This window comes from Hyla sarda, chromosome 5 (genome assembly GCF_029499605.1).
Source record: "Hyla sarda isolate aHylSar1 chromosome 5, aHylSar1.hap1, whole genome shotgun sequence".
Lineage (NCBI taxonomy): Eukaryota > Metazoa > Chordata > Amphibia > Anura > Hylidae > Hyla > Hyla sarda.
This window is the reverse complement of record NC_079193.1, coordinates 359,120,026-359,139,226: the sequence shown is the minus strand read 5'-3', so window position 1 is coordinate 359,139,226 and position 19,201 is coordinate 359,120,026. Positions and strand designations below refer to the sequence as shown.

The 19,201-nt window shown below is 44.9% G+C and overlaps 1 protein-coding gene across 5 annotated transcripts in view; it reads left to right on the top strand.

The window, feature by feature from the left end:
- LOC130274414 (uncharacterized) overlaps positions 1-19,201 on the top strand; it is a 245,551-nt gene that overhangs the window by 220,356 nt on the left and 5,994 nt on the right. For all 5 annotated transcript variants that reach the window (XM_056522734.1, XM_056522733.1, XM_056522735.1 and 2 more), the window contains exons 19-21: positions 2,988-3,145; positions 14,387-14,453; positions 16,207-16,331. In XM_056522734.1, coding sequence (XP_056378709.1) covers positions 2,988-3,145; positions 14,387-14,453; positions 16,207-16,331 — 350 coding nt within the window. The remainder of the gene's footprint in view (positions 1-2,987; positions 3,146-14,386; positions 14,454-16,206; positions 16,332-19,201) is intronic.

Genomic DNA, 19,201 nt, shown 5'->3' with positions numbered 1-19,201 from the left:
CCGCTGGGGCCCCCCGCTATCTCCCGTACGGGGCCCTGGCTCTCTGGTTAGAGAGGGCGTGTTGACCACCGCACGAAGCAGCGGCCGACACGCCCCCTCCATACACTGCTATGGGAGAGCCGGAAATTGCTGAAGGCAGCGCTTCGGCTCTCCCATAGCAGTAAATGGAGGGCGCGTGTCAGCCGCCGCCTTGTGCAGTGGTCGACACGCGCTCTCTATGCAGAGAGCCGCGGCCCCGTACGGGAGATCGTGGGGGGCCCCAGCGGTCGGACCCCCTGAGATCTGAAACTTATCCCCTATCCTTAGGATAGTGGATACGATTTTCAATCCTAATGTTCGTGAAGCCAGAGTGGTTTTTCAGGAACCACTAAAACAATATCTCCGCTATCCCAATGGCTAGGCAGTGAAATGAGAGTCCACAACCAAGTTATGGTTTAACGGAGGCTTTACTGAGGTCAGACAGTTTTTTTAGTCTCTACAGCTCAGCCAGTATCCCAGAGAGGTGGCCAGGAACACAGAAGGACCTTGCAGCTTGCTAATACCAATTATACTTGTATTGGACTTTAGATCATTGACTTTAGGCTTGACTAGACTGTAGATAGTGACAGCAGACATAGACTTGACTTACTGGAAGTGACTGTAGATTTAAGGCCTTCCAGGTAGCTGGACACTAGCACTGAGACATCTGGTCTCTCGGGTCCTCAGCAGCAAAAGAGCCAAAAAAGATAGATTACAGCACCTCCCTTCCTTATAAAGGGGGGCTGTACTAGAAGCCCATAGGTCAAGCTGCGGGTCATGTGTTAAGCTGGTGCTCTCTTGGTAACAAACATAACATGTAACATCTCACAGGTCCGTTAGACAATTACATTAGTCCTCCAAAGGTCCTTTATACTGTCTATACTGTACATTAGTATACTGACTATACATATAGTACAATAAATAAAATTAAAGTAACAGCAGGAGAGACACTGTAGGAGAGACCCCAGATCACTGAGGGACTCAACCTGACAGTGTAGTGCAGGACCATGTCCTGTACTGGGACATTACAGTGTCACTGAGGTCTTCCAGTGTCTGGAGATAACAGCCCTCGCAGCACCCACGAAATGCCTCAGGAGACCCTTCTAAGCACACGACCATTCCCACTTTTTTTTTTTCACTCCTTCAATATCTTTTGGCCAAACACTTTGACCAACAGCTATTCCTCCTGATTTCCCCGTACTCATGCTCACTTGGTTCAGACGAGCGTGCATGTTTTCAATGGTGAGAGGAAAGAAAGCTGCAGCCAGACACCTCGGGGAAAAACAAAAGAATTAAGCTTGGACATTCAATATGCCTGATCCTGTCTTTATACCCATTATATAGATGCCTAAATCAGTTTTTGGTTGACTGTGGGGCCTTCAGTGGTCCATGCCTTGATGGGTCAGAGCATCTTGATGGCATGGTGGAGGTCTATACAAGCTTAGGCCAGGCTCAGACTGCCAGAGAGCTCTGCTAATGGGGCCTCCGTCGCTCAACCTGCTTAAAGAACCAGAGTTGATCATAGAAAAAAATACTACATGTCTGATCTTTTTTCTGAGCTTAAAGGGGTACTCCAGTGGAAAATTAGTTTTTTCAAATCAACTGGTGCCAGAAAGTTAAACAGATGAGTAAATTACTTTTATTAAAAAATCTTAATCCTTCCAGTACTTATCAGCTGCTGTATGCTCCATAGGAAGTTGTATTTCTTTCTGGAGTTCTTTTCTGTCTGACCACAGTGCTCTCTGCTGACACCTCTGTCCGTGTCAGGAACTGTCCGGAGTACAAGCCAATCCCCATAGCAAACCTCTCCTGCTCTGGACAGTTCCTGATATGGACAGAGGTGTCAGGAGAGAGCACTGTGGTCAGACAGAAAAAAACTCCAGAAGGAAAAAGAATTTCCTCTGAAGCATACAGCAGGTTAAGATCTTTTAATAGAAGTAATTTATAAATCTGTTTAACTTTCTGGCACCAGTTGATTTAAAAAAGAAAAAAAGTTTTCCACCGGAGTACCCCTTTAAAAAGAAAAGAACTTCCTATGGTTCATAACAGCAGCTGATAAGTACTGGAAGGATTAAGATTTTTTAATAGAAGTAATTTAAAAAATCTGTTTCACTTTCTGGCACCAGTTGATTAAAAACGATGTTTTCCAGTGGAGGACCCCTTTAATGGTACAGTAACCCCCCCCCCCCCCCCCGACATGCAATGGCCCCGACTTATGATCAAATTGACATACGATGGCCTCTCAGAGGCCATCGCATGTCGATGTCAGTATCGACATACGATGCTTTTATATGTCGGGGCCATCGCATAAACAGCTATCCGACAGCGCAAAATGCTTAAGCTGCTGTCGGATAGCAGTTTAAGCATCCCGGACAAGTTCACTTACCTATCCCCGCTGCTCTGGGTCCACTTCGCGATCCTCCGGCGTCTTCTGCATCTTCTCCGGGTCTCGCTTTCCAGTGTCGTTATTATGTCGTTGCGCACGCCGTCCCGGCGCAGCAATGTAATAACGTCACCAGAAAGCGAGGCTCGGACCCCAGAGAAGATGCGGAAGAAGCCGGAGGATTCCGAAGAAGATGCCGGAGCAGCGGGAACAGCATCAGGAGCCCCTGGGACAGCATCGGGAGCCCCTGGGACAGCATCGGGAGCCCCTGGGACAGCATCGGGAGCGGTGAGGACGCGGTCCGGAGTGGCTGGGACAGGTGAGTATTAAATGCACTTTTTATATTGCACGAATCCCTCAACATACGATGGATTCGACAAACGATGGGTCGTTTGGAACAAATTACCATCGTATGTTGAGGGACCACTGTACTCGCTTAAAGTGTTGAATTTCCATTTTGAAGGATCCTGCTTGACTATTCCTTACGCTTATTTTGTATGTATGTTTTGTATTGTATATAAGATAAAACTTAATTAAAAAAAATTAAATAATAAATAAGATCCCTGTGGCTTTGTTTCCTTCCCAGGACAACACTTCAGCCTCCAAGTTCAGAAAGTTCCCAGACATTAATGACGCTGATAGCAAACCAGCAGGAACACAGCTCGGCTTTGGAGCAGATGAACCAGAGGCTTCAGTCTTTAGAAAGGATGATTCGATACAGCCTGCAAAATAATGCTCCACCAGGTAATAGGATTAGGGGTGAAAAAGGCATTGTGTCTGTCATCTCCTCAGTTCATGGAAAACCCGAAATATTCTCCTGACCCATGTGTGTAACATGCACCCATTATACTATGTAGAATTGTCAACATCATTTCTCAGATATAGTTTGATCCCATTATAATATTTCCATGTAGATACTTTCCCTTAGGGGGATCTATATAGCTTTACGTTTGATGTGGATATACAGAGATTACGGGTACAGAAGACAAGATATTGAAGAGGGCAGAAAAGCAGGGGCCTCCAGCTGCTCCAGAAGATAGTGATGGAAGAGTGGATCAAAACTTCACTTTTAATTCATATTGTTAAAACCAAAGGATATCCATGGGGAATAAAAGAACACACACGAAACACCAATGCGTTTCGAGCCATAGGTGGCTCGAAACACATTAGGTGCAGTATAGTTCCCCCACATTAGATGCAGTATAGTTCCCCACATTAGGTGCAGTACAGTTCCCCCACATTAGGTGCAGTATAGTTCCCCCACATTAGGTGCAGTATAGTCCCCCACATTAGGTGCAGTATAGTTCCCCACATTAGGTGCAGTATAGTTCCCCACATTAGGTGCAGTACAGTTCCCCCACATTAGGTGCAGTATAGTCCCCCACATTAGGTGCAGTATAGTTCCCCACATTAGGTGCAGTACAGTCCCCCCACATTAGGTGCAGTACAGTCCCCCCACATTAGGTGCAGTACAGTTCCCCCACATTGGGTGCAGTATAGTTTCCACACATTAGGTGCAGTACAGTTCCCCCACATTAGGTGCAGTACAGTTCCCCCACATTAGGTGCAGTACAGTTCCCCCACATTAGGTGCAGTATAGTCCCCCCACATTAGGTGCAGTACAGTTCCCCCACATTAGGTGCAGTACAGTTCCCCCACATTAGGTGCAATATAGTCCCCCACATTAGGTGCAGTATAGTTCCCCCACATTAGGTGCAGTACAGTTCCCCCACATTAGGTGTAGTATAGTTTCCACACATTAGGTGCAGTACAGTTCCCCCACATTAGGTGCAGTACAGTTCCCCCACATTAGGTGCAGTACAGTTCCCCCACATTAGGTGCAGTACAGTTCCCCCACATTAGGTGCAGTACAGTTCCCCCACATTAGGTGCAGTACAGTTCCCCCACATTAGGTGCAGTACAGTTCCCCCACATTAGGTGCAGTACAGTTCCCCCACATTAGGTGCAGTACAGTTCCCCCACATTAGGTGCAGTATAGTTCCTCTGGGGTGTGACAGATTTGTGTTTTAACAGCAACTCCACTGAGTCCAATGCCTAGTATAATTGAAATAAGCCAATTGATAGGGTCCTACCTGGCGTACCTAACTACTTAGTTGACATACAGCCCATACCTGCGGTGCACAGCAGGTTTATCGCGGCTGGGATTCCCCAGGACCTTATACTGGGGAACCTGACAAACAACAACCACATACATAAGTGGCTTGTGTGTATATAGAGACCTAAACATCATACCTAGAACCCTATCCTACTCTAGGGCACTCATTGAAAGAAGGGACCCATATTGGGGCTAGCAGTTCTCAAGATCTCACATACAGGTGATGCACCTGGTTGCTCTTGGGCGGTTTATATCGTGACCTGGAATGATACATACACATGATTAATATCAATAGTGAGATATATGCCCGAAGTAGGTCTGGTATTATTGATGTGAATCAGTACTATTGTCCTGAGAACTGGACGGCCAGTCAACCGACCCTAAGGCCATATTCTATAGAGCGTAGGGACTGTAGTGGAGATGTGATTTTAAATACATTTATTTCCTCACCTATTTATTAAATTATTCACAATAAAAGCATAGAGGTTTCTTTTGGTTAACCCCCTGGGGTTAAATTGGCTGTATATTTATTACCTCTGTATGTGTTACTAGGCCAAAAATCAGTAGTGTGGTTACCATGCTGGCTGGCGCGGCCTCCTCCTCGTCGATGCTCCGCTCCTCCGTTCCTATGGGTGCACGCACGGGATGTCCCTGCATGCGCTACCTCCCGGTGGCCCCTGCGTTTTTGAAGTTAACGCGGGGGCTGCCGCAGAAAGGTAACCTAGACATCCTTGTGTCCCGAAAAGATCTTTCGGGACACAGGGATGTCCTGAATGTGACGGGAGCCCCCTGCGGGCTGCTCAGTGGTGGCGGCAGAACCCCCCCCCCCCCCGTGCGAACGCCTATGACTATACCTTTCCTGTCCTCTATTATACCTCGCCTGTCCTACATTATACATTTCCTGTCCTACATTATACCTCTACTGTCCTCCATACTCCATTATACATTTCCTCTCCTCCATTCTAACCCCCCTGTCCTCCATTATACCTTTCCTCTCCTCCATTATACCTCTTCAGTCCTCCATTATACCTTTCCTCTCCTCCATTATGCCTCTCCTCCATTATACCTCTCCTCTCCTCCATTATACCTCTCCTCCATTATACCTTTCCTCTCCTCCATTATACCTCTTCAGTCCTCCATTATACCTTTCCTCTCCTCCATTATACCTTTCCTCTCCTTCATTATACCTCTCCTCCATTATACCTTTCCTCTCCTCCATTATACCTTTCCTCTCCTCCATTATACCTCTTCAGTCCTCCATTATACCTTTCCTCTCCTCCATTATACATTTCCTCTCCTCCATTATACCTTTCCTCTCCTCCATTATACCTCTCCTGTCCTCCATTATACATCTCCTCTCCTCCATTATACCTTTCCTTTCCTCCATTATACCTCTCCTCTCCTCCATTATACCTCTCCTCTCCTCCATTATTCCTTTCCTGTCCTCCATTATACCTCTCCTCTCCTCCATTATACCTTTCCTCTCCTCCATTATACCTTTCTGCTCCTCCATTATACCTCTCCTGTCTTCCATTATACCTTTATTCTCCTCCATTATACCTCTCCTCTCTTCCATTATACCTTTCCTGTCCTCCATTATACCTCTCCTCTCCTCCATTTAACCTATCCTGTCCTCCATTATACCTTTCCTTTCCTCCATTATACCTCTCCTCCATTATACCTTTCCTTTCCTCCATTATACCTTTCCTGTCATCCATAATACTTTTTTTGTTCTCCATTATACCTTTTTTTGTTCTCCATTATACCTCTCCTCTCCTCCATTATTCCTTTCCTGTCCTCCATTATACCTCTCCTCTCCTCCATTATACCTCTCCTCTCCTCCATTATACCTCTCCTATCCTCCATTATACCTTTCCTCTCCTCCATTATGCCTCTCCTCCATTATACCTCTCCTCTCCTCCATTATACCTCTCCTCCATTATACCTTTCCTCTCCTCCATTATACCTCTTCAGTCCTCCATTATACCTTTCCTCTCCTCCATTATACCTTTCCTCTCCTTCATTATACCTCTCCTCCATTATACCTTTCCTCTCCTCCATTATACCTTTCCTCTCCTCCATTATACCTCTTCAGTCCTCCATTATACCTTTCCTCTCCTCCATTATACATTTCCTCTCCTCCATTATACCTTTCCTCTCCTCCATTATACCTCTCCTGTCCTCCATTATACATCTCCTCTCCTCCATTATACCTTTCCTTTCCTCCATTATACCTCTCCTCTCCTCCATTATACCTCTCCTCTCCTCCATTATTCCTTTCCTGTCCTCCATTATACCTCTCCTCTCCTCCATTATACCTTTCCTCTCCTCCATTATACCTTTCTGCTCCTCCATTATACCTCTCCTGTCTTCCATTATACCTTTATTCTCCTCCATTATACCTCTCCTCTCTTCCATTATACCTTTCCTGTCCTCCATTATACCTCTCCTCTCCTCCATTTAACCTATCCTGTCCTCCATTATACCTTTCCTTTCCTCCATTATACCTCTCCTCCATTATACCTTTCCTTTCCTCCATTATACCTTTCCTGTCATCCATAATACTTTTTTTGTTCTCCATTATACCTTTTTTTGTTCTCCATTATACCTCTCCTCTCCTCCATTATTCCTTTCCTGTCCTCCATTATACCTCTCCTCTCCTCTCCTCCATTATACCTCTCCTCTCCTCCATTATACCTCTCCTATCCTCCATTATACCTTTCCTCTCCTCCATTATACCTCTCCTCTCCTCCAGTATACCTCTCCTGTCCTCCATTATACCTTTCCTCTCCTCCATTATACCTTTCCTCTCCTCCATTATACCTTTCCTCTCCTCCATTATACCTTTCCTCTCCTCCATTATGCCTCTCCTGTCCCCCATTATACCTTTCCTCTCCTCCATTATACCTCTCCTGTCCTCCATTATACCTCTCCTCTCCTCCATTATACTTTTCCTTTCCTCCATTATACCTCTCCTCTCCTCCATTATACCTTTCCTCTCCTCCATTATACCTTTCCTCTCCTCCATTATACCTCTCCTGTCCTCCATTATACCTCTCCTGTCCTCCATTATACCTCTCCTCTCCTCCATTATACCTCTCCTCTCCTCCATTATACTTTTCCTTTCCTCCATTATACCTCTCCTCTCCTCCATTATACCTTTCCTCTCCTCCATTATACCTCTCCTGTCTTCCATTATACCTCTCCTGTCCTCCAGTATACCTTTCCTCTCCTCCATTATACCTTTCCTCCATTATACCATTCCTCTCCTCCAGTATACCTCTCCTCTCCTCCATTATACCTTTCCTGTCCTCCATTAAACCTTTTCTGGATTACCCCCATTTTTTTTCCTGTTTGTGGAAATACCTGTTACGTCTCGTGACTTGGAAAGTAGATCCTTACGGCTGCAACTGGTTTTGCTCTGGCTATACTGGGCTGAAGAGCCTAAGGCATAGGTCCCTAACCTTTTAATTCAACTTTGATTGATGGCCAGGAGCTCAACTCAAAGATCAACCCACAGTCAGAACCAGTCTAGATGTCAGAAACAGAAACACAAAACCAGGGAGCATGACAAAGGCAAAGTTCAGGAATAGACAGGTCAGGAACCAAAGCGATGCAGGGCAGAATCCTGGAGAAGCCTTGGTCAGTACCAGGAGTACAAGGCAAGGAACAATCCAGGAGAAGGCTGTGATTAGGAAGACAGGAGCAGGAACCAGAGGCCAGGAAGACAGTGTGATGGTTAAAGGGGTACTCCCATGGAAAACTTTTCTTTTTTAATCAACTGGTGCCAGAAAGTTAAACAGATTTGTAAATCACTTCTATTAAAAAATCTTAATCCTTCCAGTACTTTTTGAGGGCTATATACTACAGAAGAAATGTTTTTCTTTTTGGATTTCTCTGATGTCACGACCACAGTGCTCTCTGCTGACCTCTGCTGTCCATTTTTGGAACTGACCAGAGTAGGAGAAAATCCCCATAGCAAACATATGCTGCTCTGGACAGTTCCTAAAATGGACAGAGATGTCAGCAGAGAGCACTGTGGTCATGACATCAGAGAAATCCAAAAAGAAAAGCATTTCCGCTGTAGTATACAGCCCATAAAATGTATTGGAAGGATTAAGATTTTTTAATAGAAGTAATTTACAAATCTGTTTAACTTTCTGGCACCAGTGGATTTAATTTTTTTTTTTTCCATGGGAGTACCCCTTTAAAAGGATTCAATGATGTCCAGATGCCATTTTGACTTGAAATACTGGACATTGCCAGTTATGTTGCAGTAAAGCGCACCCAGCGGGAGGATAAAGGGGATGGCGCTTGAGTGGGGAGTGGTGTCTACCATCTATAAATGACATTTGTGACAATATCTCTGGTCAATACAGCCATCTGTTTATTTATCTCTGCATAGAAAGGAAACAAAATTGACAAGAAAGTTTCAATGTCAGCAAAGAAAGGATTCTTTACAGAAATAGCAGCAAAATCCTTAAATGTTTTTAACCAGGATGATATAAAGGTTCATGCATCCAGTGAATTTAAACTGGATTTCTAACCCTATATTACAGTTTATGTGCACAGGAGGTGGGTAACTCCTTTAGATAGGTTGTCCATCCAGGGATATATTCTGGTTACTTTATTTGTAGTTATGAATAATAATTATTTATTTATATAGCACACAAAGGTTCCGAAACCCATGCAAACATGGAGAGAACATACAGTATGTTGTCCTTGGTAGGATTTGAAACCAGGACCCCAGCTCTGCATGGCAACAGTGCTAACCGCTCAGGGCCGGTTCTGCCCATAGGCAAAATAGGCAACCGCCTAGAGCGCCCTATTGGTGGGGGCACTGCTCTGGCCGCTGCAAGAAACTTAATAGCCAGCAGCATCCAAAGCACCAGCAGCTCATCCGAAGCACCCGTCCAGACAGCACCCCCATCACAAACAACCCCCCCCCCCCCCCCCGGTACCATAATAGTCTGCCACCTCCCAGGCCATTTATAAATTGTCTTTGCACAACATATAATTATGAATTTTATGTCTTTATTGTTATTTTAAAAAATATATACATTTTTTATTGTATTCATACATACTGTATGTATGATTTTATAATGGATTTGATGCATTTATTGAGATGGTTGTTTTACATTTGATATGTTTTTCTTGTCAACGCAATATATATCTTTAAAGGGGTACTCCGCTGCTCAGCGTTTGGAACAAACTGGAACGTTGGAGCCGAAGCAGGGAACTTGTGACGTCACGCTCTGCCCCCTCAAGGCAAGTCTATGGCAGCCGTCACGCCCCCTCTCATAGACTTGCATTGAGGGAACAGGACGTGACGTCATGAGGGGGCGGGGCTATGACGTCACGAGCTCCTGGCGCCGGCTCCAGCATTCGGAACAGTTTGTCCCAAACGCTGAACAGCGGAGTACCCCTTTAAGGTCTGTATAATGTATTATTAATAGGTTGCCCTGCTCCATTGCGGCGATGAAGGGGTTAACCTTCACCTTCATAAACAAGCCCCTTACCTTTCCTTGTCATGCCTGAAGAAGCTGCGAGAGCACAGTGAAATACGTTGTGTCTTGGGATTCAAAGTTTAATGTTTTACTTTGGCGGGGCATCAAGTGTGTCCTGCGCCACATTGAGCCGGCGTTTCTATTGAAGTCCTTCCTATATATATGTGGTGACTGGGTGGTGCAGGTAATAGTGCAGGGTATGTTGGTATTTAACCCTTAATTATCATGACGCCAGAGTGAGGTTTTCCTCAATGTAATAGTCCTACTGCCAACCGTCCCACAAATGGCAGGGAGAAATAACGGAATGTCCACAGCAGATTTTCTGAAATAAACTTGAAGAAACTTTACTGTATATTTTAATGCAAATGCAGATAACAAAACAGTCTTTGTATAGAGGACCGTAGTTCAGGTTCCTCACAGGTTTGCTGGGACTTCTAAGAATAATGAGCTTTGATTTGCTAGCCACTGTGCTACTGATTTGAAGATAATTGAGTTGCAGTAGTCACACAGGATTTTAGTAGTTTTGAGCTGGATAACTCACGGTTTAGTGGCTTCGGAAGATAAGGCTTCAGGCCTAGCTTGAATTGATGATGAGATATGAGTTGTGCTTTCTCTGATAGTCCGGAACCAAGAGGTAGGAGCCAAGAGAGAGAATCTAGTGGAAGCCGCCCCTTATATACTAAGGGGGAGGGACAAAGCTCATTGGTCAGCAGAACCTGTCAGTCCTGACCTCTGGAACTCTGGGTATATCACATGACCCAAAGGTCCTTAAGCCATAGCATAACATAAATTAAAGGCACGTGACCTCTAAGGTTCTATACAGAGGTATTCTAGATTAATTAAATATATAAATATATACATTAGATATTAACATATTAAGAGACGACTAGGGGTTAGCCCTTCGGGAGAGCCCATTAGCATGGAGGAAGTCTGGCTGCGGGGACTCCAGACAAAGGGACAGGACCAGATCCTGTACCGGGACACCACATATTTACCTCCCAGTCCAGACAGGCAGGTCAGGTCTGTCCAGTATCCTGACATTGCGCGTGCCTCCATACATCCACCCCATGAGGAGGAGGTTTGTTACAGTGTGTCACCCCAGTAGTAAGGTGGGACAGAGAAAGGGCAGAGCCATTGGGTGGGGTCAAGGGTCAGCAGAATTAGCTTTCGACTAGGATTGAAATAAATCCTTGCACCAGCCCTGTAACCGCTGAGCCACCAGGAAGTATTGTATACCTCTCCATGCACCATAGAAACAGCTGCTATCATGCTTATAGGAACCTTTTGCAACCCCCATCCTAAACAGGCAAAGAAAATGGATTCTTACAAGGAATCTGATTCCGGGGTCAACAAATGTCAAAGCTTTATGTCTGGGATAGAAGAGCACAGTGGTGTTGAGTGTTGGGATCTGATGTTATTAACCGGGGGTCAGATTGTATTAACCCCTATGTGTTCATGACGCCAGTGTGGTTTTCGGGTTCCGGAACATCACACGCTCGGATTCTCCGCTATCCCACGGGCTAGCAGTGAATAAAGAGTCCACAACCAATTGAGGGTAAACGGTAAACTATAGCCAGAATTCCCAGAGAGGTGACCAGTACCCAGAGGACCTCGCAGCTTGCTGGACCAAAACTTGTAATTAATTTGACTTGTAATTAGACTTGACTTGTACTATGTGCAGGACTTGACTAACTTCAGTGACAGCAGACATAGACTTGTAGACGTACTGGAGAGTTGTATCTTTGTGGCCTCCAGATGCTGAACACTTGTCCTGAGATTCTCTGGTAGCTGCTTCAGCAAAGACTTTGATGTTACTGCCATGAGCACTTGACTCAAACAGAGTGAATTAAAGATGGCCACCCCTTTATATAGTGTGGGGGGGGGGGGGGGGCTGGACTATAGCCCATTGGTCAACCTGTGGGTCATAGGTTAAAACTGGTGCTCTCTGGGAGTACATGTTGCAACAAATCATATAACTGCATAACATAACATGTGACAGGATTACTCACACAGGATCTTGAGTCCTCCACAGGCCCTGTATACTATCAAGACCAGTGGTTCTTAACCTGGGTTCGATCGAACCCCAGGGGTTCGGTGAGTCAGTCTCGCGGGTTCGGCGGAGGTCAAGACACACACCCGACTCCAGGCCCGTCGCAACAGGACAGGCAAACCAAGCAATTGCTTGGGGCCCCGAGCTACAACATCCACCCCAACTCCCTACCAATAACCTGCTACCGAATTACCAAAAACAACTATTATTGCCCATCAATACCTTATAACTTTTGCACTCTGGAGTATACAATTATAAAGAATAATGTATGGATAAAGCACAGGAGCTTGGGAAGATTTATCGTTTTTCAGCTGAAGAAATTTGTGCTAATCCAACATTAAAGCTTTTTAAAGAAGGAAGCAATCCGTCCTAACACAATGGCGTGAAATCAAAGATGACTCAGTGAAAACCAGGAAATCAATTGTGTCAAATGCTACCGAGATCTGAGAGAATAAAGAATTAAATATTGAACGTTCCTGGAGCCACTGAAAAAAATGAACGTTTCCAGCCAAGTAACTTCCACATTTAATGAATTGTTTGTTTATACGAACTGAGAATATTGGTATTGGCGAGGTAAATGGCGGGTGATTGTCATTCTTTACAGGCCGCGTATAGATAAGGCTGCTGGTTACTAATAAGACGTATAGCAGGGATGGACCGGAAAATTAGATTGTCTTTGAATAGGAGTTACACGCAAAATAATATTCTGCTTTAGATAATCTTTCACCTAGAGCAAAGATTCTGTTCTGACCGTTCCGGTCAGAACAGAATCTTTGCTCTAGGTGAAAGATTATCTAAAGCAGAATATTATTTTGTGTGTAACTACTATTCAAAGACACTCTAATTCTTCTCTGGCGTCCAAGGGGACTTATATGTGACGCTAGAAAAGGGTTGTCCCTATGTCCCTCTGTGAGCCCATATTGTCCTCTGCAAAGGAAGCTGTTCTCCGTATACAAAGCCACGGAAAAAGACTTCTGTAGCAGGAGTTTTGAAAAACTGTCAATTTTACTTAAAGAAAATCTGTCACCCTGTTCACCTGCACAATTTACTGGGTTAGGGTGCATTCCCACAGGGCGTATACGCAGCGTATTTGACGCTGCGCAAAATTTATGGCAGCAGCGGGGAAATACGCTGCGTATTCCTCGCTCTCTATACACACAGGGCTTTCCGGCGGCAGCCCTATGTGTGCAGTGAGTTTTGGAGGCGGAGCCGCGCGTCACAGACACGCCGGCACACGGCCCCGCCTCCAAAACTCACTACACGCATAGGGCTGCCGCCGGAAAGCCCTGTGTGTATAGAGAGCGAGGAATACGCAGCGTATTTCCCGCTGCTGCCATAAATTTTGCGCAGCGTCAAATATGCTGCGTATACGCCCTGTGGGAATGCACCCTTATAGTGCAGGTGAAAAGCTTTACGTAGAGGGGTCACTTACTTAAATGGGCACCGTCAATAAAACTAGTTTTTGGTATTGAACTCCGTATGGTAAATAAATAATATTTCTAATGTACTTTGTTTAAAAAAATAAAATAAAAAAATGAAGTTTTCTATGTTTTATTTGTGTTTAAAAAAGCTGCCACTAGGTGTCTCCCTACTTGTCCAGAGCACATTTTCCCTCATCACTTGCACAGACTTTGGACTCCTGCTGGCCTGGCAGAAGTCCAAAATCAGGAAATGCAGTCTAGAGTGCTGAGGGGTGTGTGGGTAGCCTTAGCCAATCATAGCTCATCTCACACTGAACTGCTCTGGGCTATGTGTGGCAGAGTGAGGGAGGAAGTTCTCCCCTGTATGGCTTCAGATGATGTCACGCCTGCTGGGGAACGCCCCTTCCCAGTCTGTGAATCTGACTGAGACTGAGTAGAAAATACAGAGCAATATCAAGGTGGAAAACTAAAAAAATAATAAAAAAAATAAAGGCAGGGGGTGGTTTATCATGATGGGGGCAGTGAACTGGGAGGATTGTAAAATTTAACAGAATCATGAGAGGTACTCTTTAAATATGTTTAGTATTTGCAGAGTAACTGCAATGTAATCTCCCTGCTGCATTAAGCAGCTCTGTGCAATGAAGGTGGGGAGCCGACTCACCCAGCTCCCCTGCCTCTTCCATATTATCTGTCCGACCTGCTACCTTCATTAATATGCTAATGAATGTCAGGGTGAGTGCACAGAGAGCAGAGCAGAATAAGTGACCCCTCTTTGTAAAGCTGAATCTGTTAGCAAAATAAACTGTTATGAAGACCAATGGATATAAGCCAGAATATGCTGATTTAGTAATATTGTGTGACCAATGTCTGCTCACTCTGTGTCTCCATCAGGTTTGTCATCTACAGCAGACTGGGGACAAGTAAACGTACAGACACTTACCGGGATGTCAGGGAATGGGTGAGTACTAGACAAGGAACCTTCTTTATACAGCCTCCCAAAAATTTTTCGCCATGTTCAAACATGGCAGTGAATTTACAGAGCAGAGTCCACCTGGCAAACCCTTTGTAATTTACAGTGCAATACCTGTAGATAGGGCTTCTAAACCATCCACCAATCTACATACAGGGGAAACTCGAAAAATTGTAATATCGTGCAAAGTTCATTTATTTCAGTAATGCAACTTAAAAGGTGAAACTACCGTATTTATTGACCTATAACACGCATTTTTAAGCAAACATTTTTAGCTTAAAGTCTATCGGTGTGTTATATGCCGATTAACTCTTTCTGGCCCCGCAGAAGCCGATGCGGTTCAATGATTTAAAGCGGACGCTTTAAATCATGTAACTGCAGCGGCTTCTGTGGGGCCAGAGTCCTGCTGCCCGATTCTCTCCCCATCCCTGGCATTCATATTTACAGTACCTGTCCAGGGACGTGCTCCTGCAGGCTCCGGTACCGGCGGCATCCTGTGTTGTCGCTGTGCTCTGACAAGTGATGTCCTCAGCGTGACGTCACTCGTCAGAACGCAGCCGGAGCCTGCAGGAGCACGCCCCCAGGAGAGGTAAATTTGAAAGTCGGGGATGGGGAGGTAATCAGGCGGTGGCGGGACTCGCAGAAGTCACTGTAGTTACTGCAGCGGCTTTTGCGGGGCCAGAGTTTATCGGGGTATACATGCACCTAAACGCAACCTCATTGTAATAAGGATATTTGGGTAAAAAAACTTTTTTACCCAAATCTCCATGCAAAAATGAGGGTGCGTGTTATACCCTGATAAATACGGTAATATATGAGAGAGCAAAACAAATTAGTTCAAGCTGTGATTTGTCATAATTGTGATGATTATGGATTACAGCTCATGAAACCCAAAAGCAACTTGTTCCAGAAAGTTAAACAGATTTGTAAATTACTTTTACTAAAAAATCTTAATCCTTCCAGTACTTATCAGCTGCTGTATGTTCCACAAGAAGTTTATTTCTTTTTGAATTTCTTTTCTGTCTGACCACAGTGCTCTCTGCTGACACCTCTGTCCATTTTAGGAACTGTCCAGAGCAGGATAGGTTTGCTATGGGGATTTGCTCCTGCTCTGGACAGAACTTCCTCTGGAGAATACAGCAGCTGATAAGCACTGGAAGGGTTAAGATTTTTAAATAGAAGTAATTTACAAATCTGTTGAACTTTCTGGCACCAGTTGATAAAACAAAAATGTTTTCCTGTGAAGTACCCCTTTAATGAAGTCTTGCTGTGAATTTTCCACTGTGGAAATTCCGCCGCGAAAAACTCCACCCATGTGAACATACCCTTAAGGTCCCCAAATACAAAAGAAAAAAGTTAAATGAACCTGTAGTGGGACCTGGAGGTGGGACCTGGTGACTTCTTAAAGCAGTGTTTCCCAACCTTTGTGCCTCCAGCTGCTTCAAAACTGAAACTCCTGCCTGGCTGTCTTGGCATACCGGGAGTTGTAGTTTTGCAACAGCTGGAGCCTCCCAACTTTCTCTCCAAGGATCGGGCACGTTGGATTGCAGGTGCCCGGAGGAGTCTGTCAGCGGCTTACCCCTCCTCTGCATTCAGAACACAGGAATGCTCAGCCAAGTCACACGTTCATGTGTATGGACGGACACTTATCTCCATGGTAATCCATGGGCACTATTAGAGCAACAGTCACTTTATTTGATGATCATAAACATCCGCATCACCTTTTTTGTTTCACATTAAGGGAACACCATCCAGTGATGGAAGACTTGCCGGCTCCGCTAACAGCATGGCAGGGTAGAGAGGGCGACAGTGATGTGATGGTGGACATTATTGGCAGAACAAGAGATCAGTCATCATACAACAATGGTAAGTGCATCTAGAAAGTAAAATCAGCAAAATCCAGCTTCTCCACTATTTCCCACCCGATGCACACGTCTATAAATAGAAACAAAGAATTAGTTTGTCTCAGATATCTGGGAGGCACCATTTCCCTGAATGTGAAGCTCATGGAGTCACAGATATTTTATAGCTTTGTATTCAGGGTTGGTGTGGGTGAAGTCTGTGAGCTATGGCTCCTACTATGGTGGCTAAGAGGGTGTTGACGTGTGTAATGTACTGATGGGGAGCTAGAATTTGCCATGACAGGGTAGTGTTAATGTGGTAGAGGGTGTGATGCAGGGCAGATGGAATTACCCTAGGGGCAGATGGCATTAACCCCTTGTATTCGTGACGCCAGGGCGTGGTTTATCTTCAATACCACCCGAAGGTATACCGCTGGATCCTGGGCTCGGCACAGGGGTAATAATGACTCTGACACCAAGTTACGGACAACGGTAGCTTTACTGAATTAGACAGGTGGAATAGTCTATACAGTTCAGCCAGGCCCATGGAGGTAACCAGTGACTTCAGAGACCTTAGGGCTTGCTGGGACTTGTAGTGGACTGGGACGATTTTGAGGCAGGCCACGCTGACTGAAGACAGGTTGACTTTGGGTAAGACTATCTATACCCCGTTTGTACATTACCAGGCTCTGACTGGGACCTGGGGGTAGTGGACTTGTAGACTTGTGGCTGTTTGACAGACCTTAGGCCTCCTCTAGACTCCAGACACGCACCTTGGACTTGACTGCACTGTGGTTCAGAAAAGACTTAGCCTCCAAAGAGAGAGAAGAGACTCCTCCAAGGGCTTATATAGGGGAGACTCTGGTGAGGTCCCATAGGTCACCCTTTGGTCACATGGTCACTGACACCTCACTGGGTTACAATCACATGACAGATGATTAACCACATGACAACTGTTCTTAAAGCTACAACATTTTATATACACTACATAGCATAACAATAACTGTACAAGGGGAACAGGTGCAGGGGGCCCAGGGGACACTGCAGGGAGGCTGCCTGACAGGGTAGCAGGGGTACAGGAGTACAACTCTGGTACTGGGCAACCACATTAACCTCCACACTCCAAGACAGCATACTAGGCCAAGCGCTGGGGCAATAAAAACCATAGATGTAGAAACTACATGTTACAGTCCATGCAATATAATGGCAAATTTTAGAATTGCAATCATTGGGTAAAGTTGGAAATGTTACTTTAGATCTCTGGACACTCTGGGACTTGTAGTTATAGTGCAGCTGTTACAACTTAATTTGACTTTATGCTGACTTTGGAGACACAAACTTGTAGGACTTCATGATGCATCCACAGAATTGCTTACCGCCAGGGATGGACTTGGACTCTCGGACTAAGGTGCCCAGAAGAACTTCACTCTCTCTATCCTTGACTTGTGTTATGGGGCCCTTTCAGCTCTCAGGCACTTCTCCACACAACTTGGACTTTGACTGACTTGACCTGGACTGCACGATGCTTGCGTTTTGGTGTAGTTGCTTGACGTTTGCTTAACACTTGACGTCTCCTCAGACTCCACTGACTTGGATTCTACGCTGACTTCTTCTTCATACAACACCACACTGACTCTCCTTTCTTCTCCTCGCTCAGGACTAGACTGACTCCTCCTTGTCTAGACAGACCAGGAAGCTTAGCGCCGGAGAACCGAAATGACCACAGTTCTCACATGACACCTGTGCAACCTTTCTCTCAAAGACACAGTATCATTTATACAAGATGAACAGCATACATTGGCATAAAACATAGAACAATAAACACAACATTAAATAACAAGTTCCCTGGAGCTGTGGGCCGAAACAGACACCTAAGAACAACATCTACCTGACAGGATAGGCAGAGTAGTATGTTCTGTACCGGGTCACCACACTACCAGTTGTGCATCATTCTCTCAAGGTCTCGAAACTAACATTTGCAGGTCCTGGCAAGTCTGTGATTTCCTGGCAAGTGCCTATAGGCTTCTTTATTTTTTGCCCCACCCAGAGGAGTTTTAAAAGTCTGAAATATCTGGTGTGGAATGGGATATGCTAGAAAACAAAATTTAGATTTCAGTTTTCAGTCCACTGTTTGCCACATTTGATGGAAATAAAATCAACAGGAATCATATATTTTGGTTATAAAACTATACAAGAAAGGAGAAGTATGAATAGACAGCTTGACAGAGGAATCCATGACCCCCAAAAAGTGCATTGTCCTCTGTGAAGTAGTTTGTTTCAACTCTCCATGGTCCCATGGCAAAGATCTCTACCTCTGTGTAGTTCAGTGTTGGTGAACCCTGTGAGGTTGGATTCCACTTGGTTTTTTTTTCTTGCAGTTTTTGGAAAACTGCAACTGCAGTTTTTGAGCCAAAGTCAGAAGTGGATCCAAAAGGGAGGAGAAGTGTAAGTCCTTCCTTTATATTTCCCATTCCTTTTAAATACACTTCTGGCTTTGGCTCAAAAACTGCCAGAAAAAAAACCCAAGTGGAATCCTAGCCTGAGGGTCATATTATCTGGAAAGGTTTATGCTTAAAGGGACACTCCAGAGAGAAAAAATATGTTTTCAAATCAACTGGTGCCAGAAAGTTATACAGATATGTAAATTACTTCAATGTAATAATCTTAACCCTTCCAGTACTTATTAGCTGCTGTATGCTTTACAGGAAGTTGTATAGTTCTTTCCAGTCTGACTACAGTGCTCTCTGCTGCCACCTCTGTCTGTGTCAGGAACTTTCCAGAGCAGGATAGGTTTGCAGTTCCTGACACAGATAAAAGGTGTCAGCAGAGAGCATTGTTGTCAGACTGGAAAGAACTACACAACTTCCTCTGGAGCATACAGCAGCTGATAAGTAC